This window comes from Talpa europaea (assembly GCF_964194135.1).
Source record: "Talpa europaea genome assembly, chromosome: 14".
In the NCBI taxonomy this organism is placed as follows: domain Eukaryota; kingdom Metazoa; phylum Chordata; class Mammalia; order Eulipotyphla; family Talpidae; genus Talpa; species Talpa europaea.
This window is the reverse complement of record NC_140082.1, coordinates 61,714,714-61,730,405: the sequence shown is the minus strand read 5'-3', so window position 1 is coordinate 61,730,405 and position 15,692 is coordinate 61,714,714. Positions and strand designations below refer to the sequence as shown.

Genomic DNA, 15,692 nt, shown 5'->3' with positions numbered 1-15,692 from the left:
TTATGTATAAATATATACATTTATTTTTGCAAAAGGAGAGATTTATAAATCAGTACAGATTTTAATTAGCATGTCTCAAAGAGATTTTCTAGTTTATAGTGTGTCATGAGTTCTCACTCAAAACAAATTCCAAACACTGTTAGTTGCTGGGAACACTGATGGACAGGTTGCAGTCCCTGTCCTCATGGGGTTCAAATCTAAATAGCATTTTCAGTACATCGTGGTCTTAATTTGGCCTGGATTGTCTATGTAGCAGGATAGACTGCAGTTACCAAGGTGGGGGGAGGGGAAAGGATGTGTATTAGGATGCAGTTTAAGGCTGTCAAGCTGCCTGGCAGCAGTGGGACTATAAAGAAGGCTTTATCCACTTGGTCTTACAGCTGACCCTAGGGTGAGGCAGTAAGAGACAGGGTGAATTTGTCCATTAGCTCAGTGTCCCTTTGGTCAAAGATTTGCCCTCATAGCTGCCCAGCACTTACAGATTGGGCTTGAGTGGGCACTGAACAGGTTCCCAGGGTAGAAGGGGATGAGAAAACGAGGAGAGTATGAGTGCCTGCCAGTCAACCCTTGTAAGCTGAGTTTTGCAATGAGTTCTAGCTGCTTGCAACTGGAGTAAAGAGTCTGGAGCAGCTGGAAGGAGTTGGGCTCACATGAGATGTCTCGCTCCCGTAGAAACGCACATGCTCTTCCTGGCAACTGCTGCCTAAAACTTTTTGAATAATGCTCATCCTTTTTTGCTAGTGGCTCTCCATCCCGTATGCAGGACTCACCACTACTTGGCCTGCTTTGTTTGAGTCTCAACAATTTTTTTTTTTCCCTAAAGGATGAAGAAGCTGTGAAGAAACTGACGGTAAACCCCGGCACCAAGTCCAAGCTCCCTAAGCCAGTGCAGGAACTCATTAAGATGATCTTTGATGTGGAAAGTATGAAGAAAGCCATGGTGGAGTATGAGGTTATTGCACTTCATTGTTTTATCTATGAGCATTTACTGAGCTTGATGTTTTGAATGCTGAATTGGTAATGAACTCTGGCTGTTCCTGCTGGCCGTTGGGTCCTCTGATGGGTCCTTCAGCCGGAGCCAGGTTGTGGGAATGCTGAGACAAAGTGCATGCTTTCATAGGGGTCATTAGACCTGCTGTGAGGTGCACAGTACTGTTGAGAGCTGGCACCTGAGTCCCCTGGGCCCTGCTTCTCTTGCACGTTCTCCTCCATGATGGGATATATAGGCATAGTTTTTCTGTGGCCAAACCAAATCAACTGATGGGAGTTGGGGAATCGTGGACAGAGCCTCACTTAGAGTGAAAGACGTGCTAATGTGCTTGCTGCTTCAGATGACATTCATTCTAACTTCCTAAGAGGCTGTGTGGGCAGGAGCACTGGTGGTTGGACTAATCATGTTCCTGTGTAGGTGCTCCCTGTTCTCCCTTCTCCTCTCCTCCCCCAGCGGATGCTTGTAGAAGGGCCTTGTTTTTGCTGTCCTGCTTCCAGAGCGCTTCAGTGCTAGCCCTGGGCGCCTTCAGAAAGGTGGTCCAGGCGCTTTGGTCTCTGGCAGGCAAGCACACCACACAGAACTCTTCTTCCCCAGCCCCTGAACCCAGAAGCTTCCAACTATTCTGAAGAAGGGGCCAGTAAAGAAGGCAAGAATTGCACATCAGACTTGGCCTTTCCACCTGTTCTCTGCGGCTTGCTCCCTTTGTTTCTCCCCAGGTCCCTCATAGAGACTAGCAGCCACCCTCGAAGAAGTGGGGGAGTAGGGACAGATTTGGTTGGTGCGACCATTGTAGCCTCTTCATCCTCACCCCCACATTGCCCTGTCTAGAGCTCAACCTGGTAGGATAGGACAGATCACAGCTCAACCTATTAAACAGATGTTGAGTTACATCCTTGGTGTCCATTATTGGCTTTGAAACCTACCAAGGCTTATTCATTCTTCTTTTCACGTAGATTCGTAACCTGGGGTCTGTCTTGGAAGGCTGACTAGTTTGAACAGTTGCAGATGGACTCACAAAGAATGTGGGTGCATGAAGAAGGGAGAGAAATGTGCTGGGGGCAAGAGCTGCTTCTGTATCATTCATCTTTTAAAAAAAAAAAAAAAAAAACCCCACACCATTTCTGGTTTATCTGCGATTCATAGAATTTCTCAGCTATTATCAGACCCAAGTCTCTTCCTGTAAAATGACATTTTTATGTTGTTTTTCACTTGAACAGGTAGCTAATTTAGCAGGGAAAAAGGGGCAGGGGCTCTGCTGCTGGAATAGGCTGGTGGGCAGCTAGTGGGTAGTGGGGTGCCCACCCCTGGCATGGTGGGTTACATGTTAGCTGGACCACCAGGTGGATGGTAAACATGGAGCTACATACCCAGCAGGTGAACCTGACTCCCTGTGAGCCAGGTAATTCTTGGGTTGAGAGAGAAGTGGGGTCTTGTTCCTTCAGATACAAGGGAGTACGGGAATGCTGTGAGTCAAATGGTATTATGTCCTAGAAGCTGCCTCTGCTGCAGCTGTGCCTCCTTGACCCCAAGAAGTCTCGCCCACTTTTTTACTTCCTTCCTGAACTGAGCTGCTGTGGAGTTGCTGCCTCCAGCCAACAGTCTGGGAATGGGGTCACTTGTGTTGACTGAGCCCTTTTGTTACGGCCTATGTGTGCATTTTGAAGGCTCTAGGGTAAAGAAACCAGATCTTTTTAAAACTCCAGAATGCAAAATGACACAGCTTAGGGATGGTTGGCCCCCTCGGAATATCTGCCCTCGTTCTGGTCACACTGCCCTTGATCAGAACATCTCTCAGAGTTCTTTCCTAAGGATTGCCTTAAGGTGGCATAGGGATTAAGTCTCAGCACTATCACTGTTGCCTGAGTTTGATCCCCAGCCAGGGAGCTAACCCACATGTGGTGTAGCAGACCTCTACTGTCTCACCCGCTGCTCTCTCCTCAGCAGTGTATTTCTTTTCTGCTCCCCATTCTGTCTCTGGTGAATCCTCTCACCCCCTGCACCTCCGGCCTACACCCCAGTTTGTCTATGCATAAATAAATAAATAAATCTTTTTAAAAAATGCTTTCAGAGCCAGTTTATAATCCATTTGAAAGTCATTCACTGTACCTTGTTCTTGGCTTAAAATAAATTATCCATCTTCTACCCCAGATTAATCACCAACTGTTTAACTCTCCCCAGGAACTGGAGCGACCCTCAGGATAGGGAGTTTCCAGTAAGGGTACAGAGAAATGTGTGTGCCATGCCCCTCCTTATCTGTGGTTTGTTACCCTGATAATATTGTGTACAATAAGGTTTTTGGAGAGGAACCTTATTAACTTATTAAAATGTATTGTTAGAATTGTTCTATTTTATTATTAACCCCTCAACTGTCTGTCATAGGTGTGTACTTATAGGGGAAAACATGGTTATACCAGATCCAAGGTTGAGGTGTCCTCTGGGGGCCTTGGAGGTGGCCCCCATAGATATGGGACATTACTGTACATACTCACTGCTGTTCTGGTGAACTGTGAGCACTTTCACATTCTGTAATTGAATTGCCATAGCAGTTCTGTTTCTGAAATGGTCGTTTAGCTCCATCTTTGTTACAGGCACTGGAGGTGCTGGAGGTGAGTGGGTGGCAGGGTACAGTTTCTGGCTCCCGGATGCTCAGAAGGGTCTGAGGAATCATGCTAGAGACAGTGTCTCAGGATACAGAAGATAGGGGTCTAGTGGTGCACAGATGGGGGGGGGGGGGGCCCAAGCAAGGAACAAAGGCCAGGTCACTCACTAAAGAAATGGGTGCCTTTTGAGGAAAGTAGCCCCATTTCGCAGATGCAAAATATACTGAGAGCGGGTTTCTTACAAGCTGACTGATGACCAGGCATTCTGGCCGCACATCTCATGCTTTCCACTCTATCTTGCCGGCTCTCTTGATGATAGTTCCCAAGGTGTGGTGCACAGAAGCAGCATTGTGAGAACAAATGCTTCACCTTTTGGGGTGACTGATTTGAAAGAGACACTATTGACTTGATGTAAATACACTTGTTGGGTAATGTGTCCTTAGGGAAATCATTTTCACCACATCATGGTTTTGTTTTCTGACTGAGAACTACCTTGGCTCTGAGACCTAGGCTGGCCAGCATCACTCTGTATCTTCTTTAGAAGGTCTGGGCTATTTGAAACTAAGTGTAGTTTCAAAACCGTGGAGCGAGCTGAGATTGACATAAATGAAGTGAACAAGAAGCTTCTCCAATTCATACAGACTCTTGTCCCCCACATTGGAGGTTGGGCTGTGTACTCCATGGAATTGGGTCACAGGGTTCTCAGTGTGCTGTGCTAGGCTTTCAAAGGCAAAACCCTCTCCTGTCTCCTCAGATTGACCTTCAGAAAATGCCCTTGGGGAAACTGAGCAAACGGCAGATCCAGGCTGCGTACTCCATCCTTAGTGAGGTTCAGCAGGTAAGCAAGCAGCCAGACCCCACTTCCCACTACCTCGTGGGTCTTCTGGGCCAGCCTCCCCTGAGGGGTACCATTCACTGACGCTTAATGAAATGAACCTAGTGAGCCACATTTATGTTGATTTAGATTTTTTTCCAATTCAACAAATATGCCGAGTGTGCCGTCTCTTAAAAGGTCGCCAGTGTTTTCAGTAATTAGATAGGATCAAGATCAAGAATTTGGTTCTCTTACTTCACAAATGTGTTGATTTTATTTTGCATATCTTTAAAAGACTGAGTTTATTTTTCAGTTAGGAGAAAATCATCAAGTAGAATACTGTAAATATGTTCTTGCTTTCATTCTTGTTCATTCAACATCTACTTACCCTGAACATTTATCAATGTTCCCCCAAGCCCCAGAGCCTTTAGGCTGTGCCCTGGAGCTTCCACTTGTATCTGAGGGTGAATGCAGGTATAGGCTTGCTTGTAAAAAAGACAGGACACAGGAAGCTGAAGTGGGACCAAGAAAGTGCACTTTCTGTCTGGTGCTGGAGAAGAGGCCCTGACACCTAGCTGTGAAGTCCAGTTACAGCTGTGCCTGACAGAACCTCTTCCTTATTATCCACTGATGAGTCTTAAAAGGCTTTTTCCCCAGGCTTGAGCTTTCTCCTGTGCCGGCACCCCTGGGAAGGGCTGGGTTGGTGTCTTCACCCCGTGCACAGGGCAATCTGCAGCACAGTGCCCCTTAGACAAGCCTGAGTTGCCACGAGCAGTATTTGTGGGGCTTCGGACGTGCAGGGTGCCACCTCATTGCCCTTTACCCCTGGAGGCACCCAGAATGTTTGCCAAGGGTGCCGTATCCTACTGGTTCCAATCTTCCCTCCCTTCGTGTATTTATTGTGTACTTTTTGTGTTTAGAGCACTAATTGGCATTGTGGTAGTCAGGGGCCTTAGCCTTTCTATACCTGGCTGCCTGGACCTCCAGGTGCAAGAAAAAGGAATTCTCTGCATTAAAGATGGGGGAGGGGGTCAGGTAATTGCTGAAATTGCACACAATGGGGTTTCTTCCCCTTAAGCATTTTGTTATGAAAAGTATTTGAACATTCAAAAAATTGTAAAAATTTCACAGCAACATAAACCTGCCACATAGATGCTATAACTACATTTTGCATGGTGGTGGGGGCTAGGGTGGTTATGCAGCTGTAACTCCCTAGACAACCAATTCACCGGTGTGACACCCACAGGATGGTGCTCTGAGAATTCCCGTTTCCTGACTCTGGTACACACCAAACTACTTCTGACCTCCACTGTGGTGCCCACCTTCCGGGGAGAAGGCCTAGCCACATGCTGGGGATCGGGAGCTGCTGCCTCAGTCCTTGTTCCTTCTGGCCCCTCCCCTATAGGCAGTGTCCCAGGGCAGCAGCGACTCCCAGATCCTGGATCTCTCCAATCGCTTCTACACCCTGATCCCCCACGACTTTGGGATGAAGAAGCCTCCACTCCTGAACAACACAGACAGTGTGCAGGTAGTACAGTTTGGGGAGGGAGCCAAGGGTCTGGATGTTACTCCTTGGTTCCTTAGATACCAATCTTGATCCATAAGGGCAGGAGTCAGTGCTGGGAAAACTGCCTGTGGGCCCTCATTTTGAAGCGGGGTTTCTGACTACAGGACATAAAATGTGACTTTTCCTGTTCTTGTGCTACCACTTTAGTCTGGAAAGAAGAGTCATCAGAAAGGGAGAGCATTTTCCTCCCTGCTCATCCTCCCCAACTCATTAAGAGGCCAATGATAGGTCTCTGCCTGTTTTGTCTGTACAAGAGGAGAGAGCTCTTAGCATGGCCATGCCTCCTTGGCCTCCTTAGCATTCCTGGAAATCCTTGGGATTGCTCACTGTGAATGGCAGTGACAGGCTTTCCCTAACCAGGTAGGATGTCCCCCTTCATGATCAGTTGGGTGTTGTCTGCATGTAGGTTTTCTGTCCCCGAACTAGCAAGTCCGTGTTCCTCGCTCAGCTTTTTCTCTTGTTCCTGAAGGCCAAGGTGGAAATGCTGGACAACTTGCTGGACATCGAGGTGGCCTACAGCCTGCTCAGGGGTGGGTCTGATGACAGCAGCAAGGACCCCATCGATGTCAACTATGAGAAGCTCAAAACTGACATTAAGGTAACAGGGTCTGCCCTGTCTGCAGCATCCTAACCATTCATCTCAAGGACAAGGGGCCCTAAAACTTGACCATGTGGCAGGATTTCCTAGAGAGATAAAGTGATTGTAGGGGCCCAGGAGTTAGCCTTTCCAACAGTTCCTAAATGGTGTCATTAGTCATCCTTTGAGAACCTCAGAGCATTTCACCTGTCAATAAGCACCTTGTTTGCAAGGTGGGCTTCTAAACCAGAGCCTCTGTTTGGTGTGAACAGGTCTTTGAGGGGTTTTACAGAAAGGTTTTATTTCCCCTTAATGCAGATTGGATCTCTGTTTTTGGAGACTTGTGGGAAGAATTCTGGGTTTGTTACTGGTGTCCCATTTCCAAAGCGGGAATACGTGATAGAAACACAGTACCCGAGTTCGCATTCTCTGTAGTGAATGTTGGCACATAGTCCATGAATTTGCACATGTTGGAATCTTGGGGCAGAAATCACCCCTCCAGGGCCAGGAAGGATTTTTGCCTCAACTCTTGCTTGCCCTTAGGTGGAGCCTGTTCTCGCTTTCCCTCCAGGCTCATTTCTTCAGTCTCGTATCCTCCCCAGCAGTGTACAGGATCTAAGAGTACAGGGTCTGGTGACCCTGGTGTGGTGTGCTTACATCCTTAGGGGAAAAAAGCCTTTGCTTGCTCAGAACAAAGCATGCACCTGTGGGTCTAAGCAGGGTAAGAAATTCAGTGTCACTTCTTTTACCTGCCCCCACACCCCTCAACCCAAATCATCTTGTTGGGAATGTAGTTAGCACAGTTCTTTGTGAAGTGGTTTACTGGTCAGTTAACAAATATGAAACCTTTTATTAAGAGGTTATGAGAAGGGGCCTCCCCGGTGGCGCAGCAGTTGAGCGCTGGGTGGCGAAGCTGCCCGTAGCCTCTGCAGCACCGGTTCCATCCCCGGCTGCTCCCTGGCCACCGGAAGAGGGTCCCACATGGCACACAGACCTCTCCTGCCGCCCGCTGCTCCCCTCAGCAGTGTACTTCAGTCCTTCTGCCTGCTCTGCTCCCCGCTCTGGCTCTGGTGAATTCTCTCACCCTCCCGTGCTTCTGACTGTACCCAGTGCTTCCATAAATCAATAAATAAATCTTTAAAAAAAGAAAAAGAGGTTATGAGAAGACCAGAAGTCCTACTTTGTGAACTTCAGATAAGAACATAAAAATACAAGAGAATATAGTCTTTCCCATAAACGCACTCATGTTCTTTCAGAATAGATTACATTAACTGTTAACACTTAGTTGAGTGTAAGTTCTGAGCCACAATGCACGGCCCTAAGGGTCCCAAAGGATGAAGCATTCTCTCCCATCCTCAACACCCTTACTTAACGGACTTGCCACTTGCAATTACAGGTCTTGGCTGGGGGTCCTTTCCTGCCCTGAGGGCTGAAATGTTACCTGGAAGCCAGCTCCGTGTTCTGGAGGCTCCCTGTCACACACAGCCCCCTCTTTCTAGGTCTCGTGATATGCCAAAGCATAGAATTCGAAGACAAGAAAAACATGAGATCCTGTCATAAACCCAAATTGGTGAAGAAGCTGGTGCCCAGGAAACGGGCTACTGACCAAGTGTCTCGGGGCCTCTCAGGCTGGCTTGGCTTCCACTAAGGGACTGATCTGTGGTGCTGATCTGTGCATTAGCTGAGCCTGCAGTCCTTTTGCTCCCTCGGTGCGCCTCTCCTGGGGTCTCCTTGCCCCGGCTCACAGACACCTTTCTTCTAGGTGGTGGACAGAGATTCTGAAGAAGCGGAGACCATCAGGAAGTATGTGAAGAACACTCATGCGACCACGCACAATGCATACGACCTAGAAGTCGTTGATGTAAGTGTCCCCTTGCCCTTCGATACCCGCCCCTCATGTCCTGTGAGCGTCTCTGTTCCTTCCACCACCCCAGACAGAAAAGAGCAGTTTGCTTTTCTTTAAATAACCAGAGGACATGACTCATGGTGTGTTGAGCAGAAACAGTAGTAGTAGTACAGTTCTGGAGGTGGCTTTTTAAAGGTCATTTCCTATCCCAAAACCTTGTTTTAGAATGGGAAATACCATCAGAAATCCAAAATAAAGTGCCTCCATGTGCTTCTGCTCCGCAAGCATGAGTTTGGATGGGATCTTGAGCCAGTTATGGCACCGTCCTGCCTGCCCGAGCCATGACGTGCTGCAGCACACCTGATGTTTTCTAGCTATAGGGACAGTTGGTCAATTCTGCCTCTAGTCAGATATTTCTGTTAACCACAGTACCAAATGGCTTTGTTCAGCTCTCTCCTTTATTTACTGTCCCCACCAGATCTTTAAGATAGAGCGTGAAGGGGAGAGCCAACGCTACAAGCCCTTCAAGCAGCTGCATAACCGAAGACTGCTATGGCATGGGTCCAGGACCACCAACTTTGCTGGGATCCTGTCCCAGGGGCTCCGGATAGCGCCACCTGAAGCGCCTGTGGTACGTGCCTGGCGGGGGTGGGGGTGGAGGTAAAGGTGGACAGTGCCTATTTCTGCAGCTGTATCCACTAGGAGCTTTTCAGATGCTTGGGTGAGTCATCCATGCACCTCCATGAATAGGGACTCTTGTTTAAAACTGGAGGTGTTGCCCCAGCTGTGGTTGGTGAGATGGAGGTTGCAGGGTTCCAGATCCTTACCTCAGGCTGAGCCTTCCCTGCATTCTCCTAACCCTAAATGTCCACGGTATAGCTACACATGTATTAAGCATAGTTTCTAGAACCAAAGAAGTGTCCATTCCCTGCTGTGTACACTGATGGTTTATGTTGACATGTGAAAGAACAGCCTTGCGGCCAGGCATAAGCTGAGATCAGACCTGCCTCTACCCTTCCCAGCCCTGCAAACTCCATGAGCCGTGGTGTCTTCCTCCTTAATATGTATAACATGTGTAAAGCCTCGCCCAGATGCAAGGAGCTGTTAACACACTTGCTGGATAGTAGGAGTGACCCTTCAGAGACAAATCTTCCAGGTCCATCTTTTATAGTAGTAACAATTAAGGAGCCACGAGATTTAATGACTTGATAGTGCTGTGTGCCATGAGCAGGTGACATGCAAATGACCTAGCCTCTCTGAGCTTCATGTTTTCACTTACAAAAGGAAAATAACAGCCAGCATTTATGAGGTATTTACATGTGCCAGGCACTAGTCCTCATATAGTGTTTACTTGCACATTTAATTTTCCCAGCAGTCCCATGAGGCTCTTACCCAGTTCACAGAAGGGGAGAGTGGGGTCCAGAGAGAGTTAAGTAACTACTTGCAGCCCCAGGTGCCCTGCAGAGGTAGGACCTGAACAGCTGGCTCCTGAGCTTAAGCGTCAATTTGCCCCTTGCGGGTGTGGGGTGGGGGTGGTGAGAATTGGAAATGGGGGGGATGCAGCACTAAGCTTATTGTCCATCACATGGTCAGTGTTTAATAAGTAGGTGGTGCTGCCAACTTTCCATTAGCAGGTTTTCACCTGTCCCTTTTCCAATCCTCCAGACGGGCTACATGTTTGGTAAAGGAATCTATTTCGCTGATATGGTCTCCAAGAGTGCCAACTACTGCCACACGTCTCAGGGAGACCCAATAGGCTTAATCCTGTTGGGAGAAGTTGCCCTTGGAAACATGTGAGTAAGGTTGGCATTGGGGCTGGCAGCACTTGAGGATGACTGGGGTGTACTGTAAGGAGAATTCCCCCTTGGCTGGGAGAGATCTTGGAAATTTTCTGTACCATATTTACAGGACCCACCCATAAGGTGATGGCCCGCAGAAACCAATTCCGAATAAGTGATCAAGGTAGATAAAGTCGTACCTCACAAAACCCAAGGCACAATACAGCCAGGTCTCAGGATCTGGCAGTGTCCATTCTGTGTCCATTCTTCCTGTGAACTGGAAAGCAGGTTGGTCAAATTGCGTAAAGAATGGGCACCCCTGATCTTCCTTCCCCTGCTGATGGTTAGATATTACCTATGAGATCAGCTCAGATCAAATTGGAATCTTAATTCCACTTCCATTTTCCCCACAGAGAAAATCTGATTGGTCCAGTTTGGATTGACTGTCCATCTTGGTCCCATCAACTGTAACCAAATGGCAGGGTCATGTAATAGACCGGGAGGGCTCCAGGGACCGTGGGCTGCACAGAAACCTCCAGAGTAGCCTGCCACACCTCTAACAGGACCTGTCCTTGAAAGTGGCCCTTAGCAGTAATCATTGGCACAAACTATTCCCAAAAAAGTGCACCTTCCATTTCTGGAGCCAGAATGGGAAGGAGCAGTGAACTTGGACTGGATTCTGTAGGTGTTTACTCACATGACTGGTTTGAGAGTCCCTGTCGGGAGCCTCTCCTGAGACTGTCCTCTCTTGACTAGGTATGAACTGAAGCATGCTTCGCACATCAGCAAGTTACCCAAGGGCAAGCACAGTGTCAAAGGTACTGTGTCTGAGCAGCTGCTGCACCAACCCCAGGCACCCTGGATAATACGGACAGAGTGACTTCCCCCGCCAAAAGCCTGCCTCCCTGTAGCTAGCTGCTATGGAAACAGCTGGAGTTCTTTGAAAAATCATTTCACTCTCTGGCTGTGCTAGTAACACAAATGCTGTAGAGAATTGTGTCCCGGTGCCAGTGAGCAGGCCTCTTGGCTTGGGCTTTCACCTGAACATTAGCTCTCCAGCACTGGGGGCCTCTTCCCGGAACAGGTGATTGAGAACCTCCGCTTGGACTCCTGGTTGAAGTGACTGCTTTGTGTTCTACTCAGCAGAAATATCCCCAGGGGAGGGGGTATTGCTGCTATTCTTAAGGTTAATTAAGGCTGATGCCCTGGGAACTTCATATATTTAATCTATAGTTTTATATCAGGAAGGATCGAGTATGGGATTCCTGTCTTTAAAATGAGCACACAGACCCACCATAAAATAGATCACCATGGAATATTTTCAACATCTGTTCTCACGATTCCTATCACCATGGCCTTCTATTTTACAGGTTTGGGCAAGACTACCCCTGACCCTTCAGCTAGTATTACTATGGACGGTGTAGAGGTTCCTCTGGGAACCGGGATTTCGTCTGGGGTTAATGACACCTGCCTGCTGTATAATGAGTATCCTTTTGAAAGTGTGTGGTGCGAGCCCACAGAATTGATGTGTGTGTGCTGCTAGTTTGCCCGGGGCAGACTCACTGGTGACTCTCCTATGATGCGTCTTGTGGTGAGTGCTTCCCCTCACTGCCTCTCCCTGAACCCGGTGAGAGATGTGACTCCGCCCATTATCAGCCAGGTAGGTGTACATGCGGGTGGGATTGCGTGCTCGGGATGGATTGCATCCTTTCCCCTTGGGATACCATTTGTTCCTTGACACGCCTCCCCTCCAGATACATTGTCTACGATATTGCTCAGGTAAATTTGAAGTATCTGCTGAAGCTGAAATTCAATTTTAAGACATCCCTGTGGTGAACTGAGCCATGGCCAAGTCGCAGCTAGTGACTGGTATGAATTCACCTGACACGCAGTGCACCGCTCCCAGGCAGAAACCCGGCTCAGTTGCTGGGGCCAGTATGTTTCCTCAAATCTCCTAGAAAGGATTTTATATGAACACGTGGTCACATGTTAAACAATTTTTCCCAACTTTTCAAATCCCTTGTTTGCATTGGTTTTGAGGGGGGGGGTGGGGGTTGTTTGTTTTTCCCTGGCAGTTACAACCCATGATAGATGAAAAGTTGGGGAGAGGTGTTTGTTTTGCCTAGACTAGTCCTGTGGAAAGAACCGAGCCACATTAGAAGGTCTGCCTTACTGGTTTCCCCGGACAGGGAAAGGATACTTCACCCTACTTTCATCTTTAGTTTTGATTTTGGAAAAATGTTAAGCCTTTATATTGAGGTTAAAAATAAAAACTAATTTCATACTATTTAGATTTTTTATTTTGCATTTCTTGTTACCCTTTTAGTAGTTTTGTTTTTGTTTTGTTTTTTTTTGTGAGGGGTCTGAGGAGACCAAAAGGAGGAATAGCAACAATTTCTCATACTCAGAAACAAAGTGCTTTCCTTTTCTAGAGACACATGAATGTGGAAACTCTCAGAATATGCAGTATACAGTAAATTTAGATGCGTTTGAATTTCTTGACTTTCCTATGAGCAGTTTTGTCTTCCAATTAAAACTATATCACTGGTATACCCAAGGGCTAGTACTAATTCTGAATTAAAATGGAAATCGCTTCTGTTTCTGTTTTGTGTGCTCGCTTTTATTCTGACTACAGACCTGATTATCTTCACGGCACAACATGCACAAAGACTACCAAGGGTTCTGGATGGCGTCTGTGGACCCCAGTGGGCGCTCCCCATCCGCACGGCAGCACACCAGGCAGCGAGCCAAGGAGCTGCTGCTACTTCTCTTCAACTCTCAGAGACATGTGGTGATGAAGCTCCTGTCCACTTGTTCGTTTCTGTGGGGCATTATTTTTACACATACCGCATTGCCTCATACTGTCGTAATTGAGAGCGATGCTTGTTGTGTTCAAGTTCCCTGAGAGCCAGGTGATATCTGTTAGCCCTTTTGCTCTTTTAGGGAAGGGGAATGGGAAATGTGGACCAAAAAGGAGAATCTCTGGCAAGGGAAGGCAGCATTGATCTCAGATCTAAAATTATACTGGGGTTTTGTTGAGGGAAACAGGACAGACACCATTCCATCATTCAAGATAGGAAAGAAGAAAAGCATTTAACATTTCTGTTGGTTAAGCTGCATTAAAGTGGGTATAACAGCAGGTGATGCGTATACAAACTGACTGCATCCTGGAGCGAATAAACCTGAGGACCACCCAGACCCAGGTTAAGGTGTCAGATTCCAAATACAGAAACTCCAGCAAGTCAGTTTGCTAACAGTCAAGTCCTTGTCTTTTTTCAGTGTCCTTAATTTTTCTGAAAATCTTTATTACTTTTGACCTCTTACCCTCTCCCGTCAGCCAGCTATTCATAAGGCTCTAGGCTCGCTGGGTCCTGGGTACTCCGACTCTTTGCCTCTTATCAGTGCAGGGGAAGGCAATTACCTCACAGTACCTGATTAAACAAAGTATTTTTAGGTTTGAATGATTGCTTAATAGGTTCCCTGAATCAAGACTGATGAAAACTGATTTCTTTCTTAAAGAAAAATACCCATTTTTCAATCCATATTTTTCTTCTATTGTGTTTCAATACTCACATTTTGGTTTGCTTTTTTAAAAATTCAAGTCCTGTGTCAGGGTAGCACCTAAAATGTGTGCAGGTGAAACTAAAAATAACCTTGCACCGAAAGATGGGGTTCTCAGTGAGAGAGAGGGGGCAGCGTTCCGCCCATGGGGAGCTGCGTTCTGCCGCTGCCTGAAAATGCCTTTGGAGGCAGGGCAGCTGCCCAGGGTGGCACTTGGCTCATGTTTCAGACCACACTGTTCTACCCGGTGGCGCATGCGCACAGTCTCAAACATGCCAAGCAAAAGCACCACATTATGTTAACTCATGGTGTCTGTATTGGCAGTTCTCTTGCTACCCCTCCCCCCAGTAGTGCCCTCTTTTGGAGGTGGAGAACAGCTCTTTCAACCTCCCAGAGCCCTGCTGTGAAGCCTCTGGAGAGTGCTAAATGGGACTTCACCTTGAAATGAACTTCAGGCACCGTGCTTTTTTGTTGTACCCTAAATGAAATCCAGTGGTAGCCTGGTCCGTGAAGTGTACATGGTACTACGTGCACTGTGTTCTGTATTTACATTGAAAACTTATTTTCTCACTAAATGCCAGGAATGGCTTCTGTTGGAGATCATTTTATTACACTTTGATGTCACTTAGCTAGTGTAAGGATTTTGCATGTCTGTTATGTCACTTTCCCTAAATTCTCTGTCAGCTCCTACAAGATTGGGATTTGTTTTTGTTTTTTTTTTTAAAGATTTATTTATTCAAGAATGGGGGTACAGGCCAGAGGTGCAGAAGGGTGAGAGGATTCACCAGAGGCAGAGCAGGGAGCAGAACAGGCAGATGGACCGAAAACACTGCTGAGGGGAGCAGCGGGCGAGTCAGGAGAGGTCAGCCGCACCATTTGGGAATCTCCCTGGCCGACCGGGAATTTTACCTGCAATGCAGAGGCTACAGACAGCTTCACAGCGCTGTGCTCAACCCGCTGCACCACCGGGGAGGCCCAGGGAATTGTTTTGTTTAGGGAAGGTGTTCCCATCCCTATTTCAGACAAGGTCTTTCAAATTGCCAGACACTGGTTTTGAAAAGTAAATTAAAGCCTGTAAACACTTCCTATTCAGTGACTTGGCCATTGTGTAAAAAAAAGGTCGTCCCTCCTCTTCCCCACCCGCCCCCCAGACTAGTGGGTAGTGTGATCACAGGGACACAGGGGCTGAGGGCAGAAGTACAAAGTGGATAGGGGGGAGTTAACAGGTAACAGATTTGTGGCTCTATAAATGCCAGTTGTAGAGAAACAAGTGTTGAGGCAACCAGTTAAGAGACCGTGGATGACTATAATCTAACTGACCTGAGCCCGGGATCTCCGGTGAGGGTTAGAATATTTATATACTAAACCGATTCTTGCTTATGGAGTATCTGGTCTAAGCCAAGGCTTCCCCCTGTCTGGCCCTTTTAACCAAGATGAACCAAGTCATTCTGAATCCCTGCAATCTTCTGGTACCTACCTCTTGAGTTGTTTTGAAAATGTATTTGCTAATCCCCATAGAATATTTGGTATGCTCCTAGGTACATCTCAGCCATTATTCCTCAAGTTCCAGAGGGGTTTGAGTCTACACAGCAAGTTCCAGGTTATAAAAAAAAAAAAAAAAAAAAGGAACAGGACAAGCAGCAAAGTCCCGTGCTCCTGTGCTTAGTAGGAAGCTGTTTGGGACCTTGGGAAGAAGAGTCCAAGACTATAAGGGGAACTGTGCCCAGTTTTTCGATCTGACAGTGGCCTTTCCTTAGTATGGCTTCTTTCTCCCTGTTCTAGTCCACCTTGACTGAAAGGACCAGCCTCTCCAACACTGTTCCTCCAGTTCCAGCCCCACTTCCAGGCAGGCCTGCTGAGACTCAGAATAGCCCAGCTGCTGTCTCAGCAGATGGCCAGGCTAATTTTAGCCATGTGGTACTCACCCAGGGGCCAGGCTGGGCCTTTTAGATTTGAAT

General features: G+C 47.3%; 1 protein-coding gene across 1 annotated transcript in view; it reads left to right on the top strand.

Annotated features, from left to right (window-relative positions):
* PARP1 (poly(ADP-ribose) polymerase 1) overlaps nucleotides 1–12,009 on the top strand; it is a gene marked incomplete at both ends in the record, with an annotated part of 37,669 nt that extends 25,660 nt beyond the window's left edge. The window contains 10 exons of the mRNA XM_084253990.1: nucleotides 824–952; nucleotides 4,346–4,429; nucleotides 5,811–5,933; nucleotides 6,442–6,570; nucleotides 8,312–8,410; nucleotides 8,874–9,026; nucleotides 10,061–10,188; nucleotides 10,930–10,991; nucleotides 11,544–11,658; nucleotides 11,928–12,009. Coding sequence (XP_084110116.1) covers nucleotides 824–952; nucleotides 4,346–4,429; nucleotides 5,811–5,933; nucleotides 6,442–6,570; nucleotides 8,312–8,410; nucleotides 8,874–9,026; nucleotides 10,061–10,188; nucleotides 10,930–10,991; nucleotides 11,544–11,658; nucleotides 11,928–12,009 — 1,104 coding nt within the window. The remainder of the gene's footprint in view (nucleotides 1–823; nucleotides 953–4,345; nucleotides 4,430–5,810; nucleotides 5,934–6,441; nucleotides 6,571–8,311; nucleotides 8,411–8,873; nucleotides 9,027–10,060; nucleotides 10,189–10,929; nucleotides 10,992–11,543; nucleotides 11,659–11,927) is intronic.
* Between the last annotated feature and the right edge of the window lie 3,683 nt (nucleotides 12,010–15,692).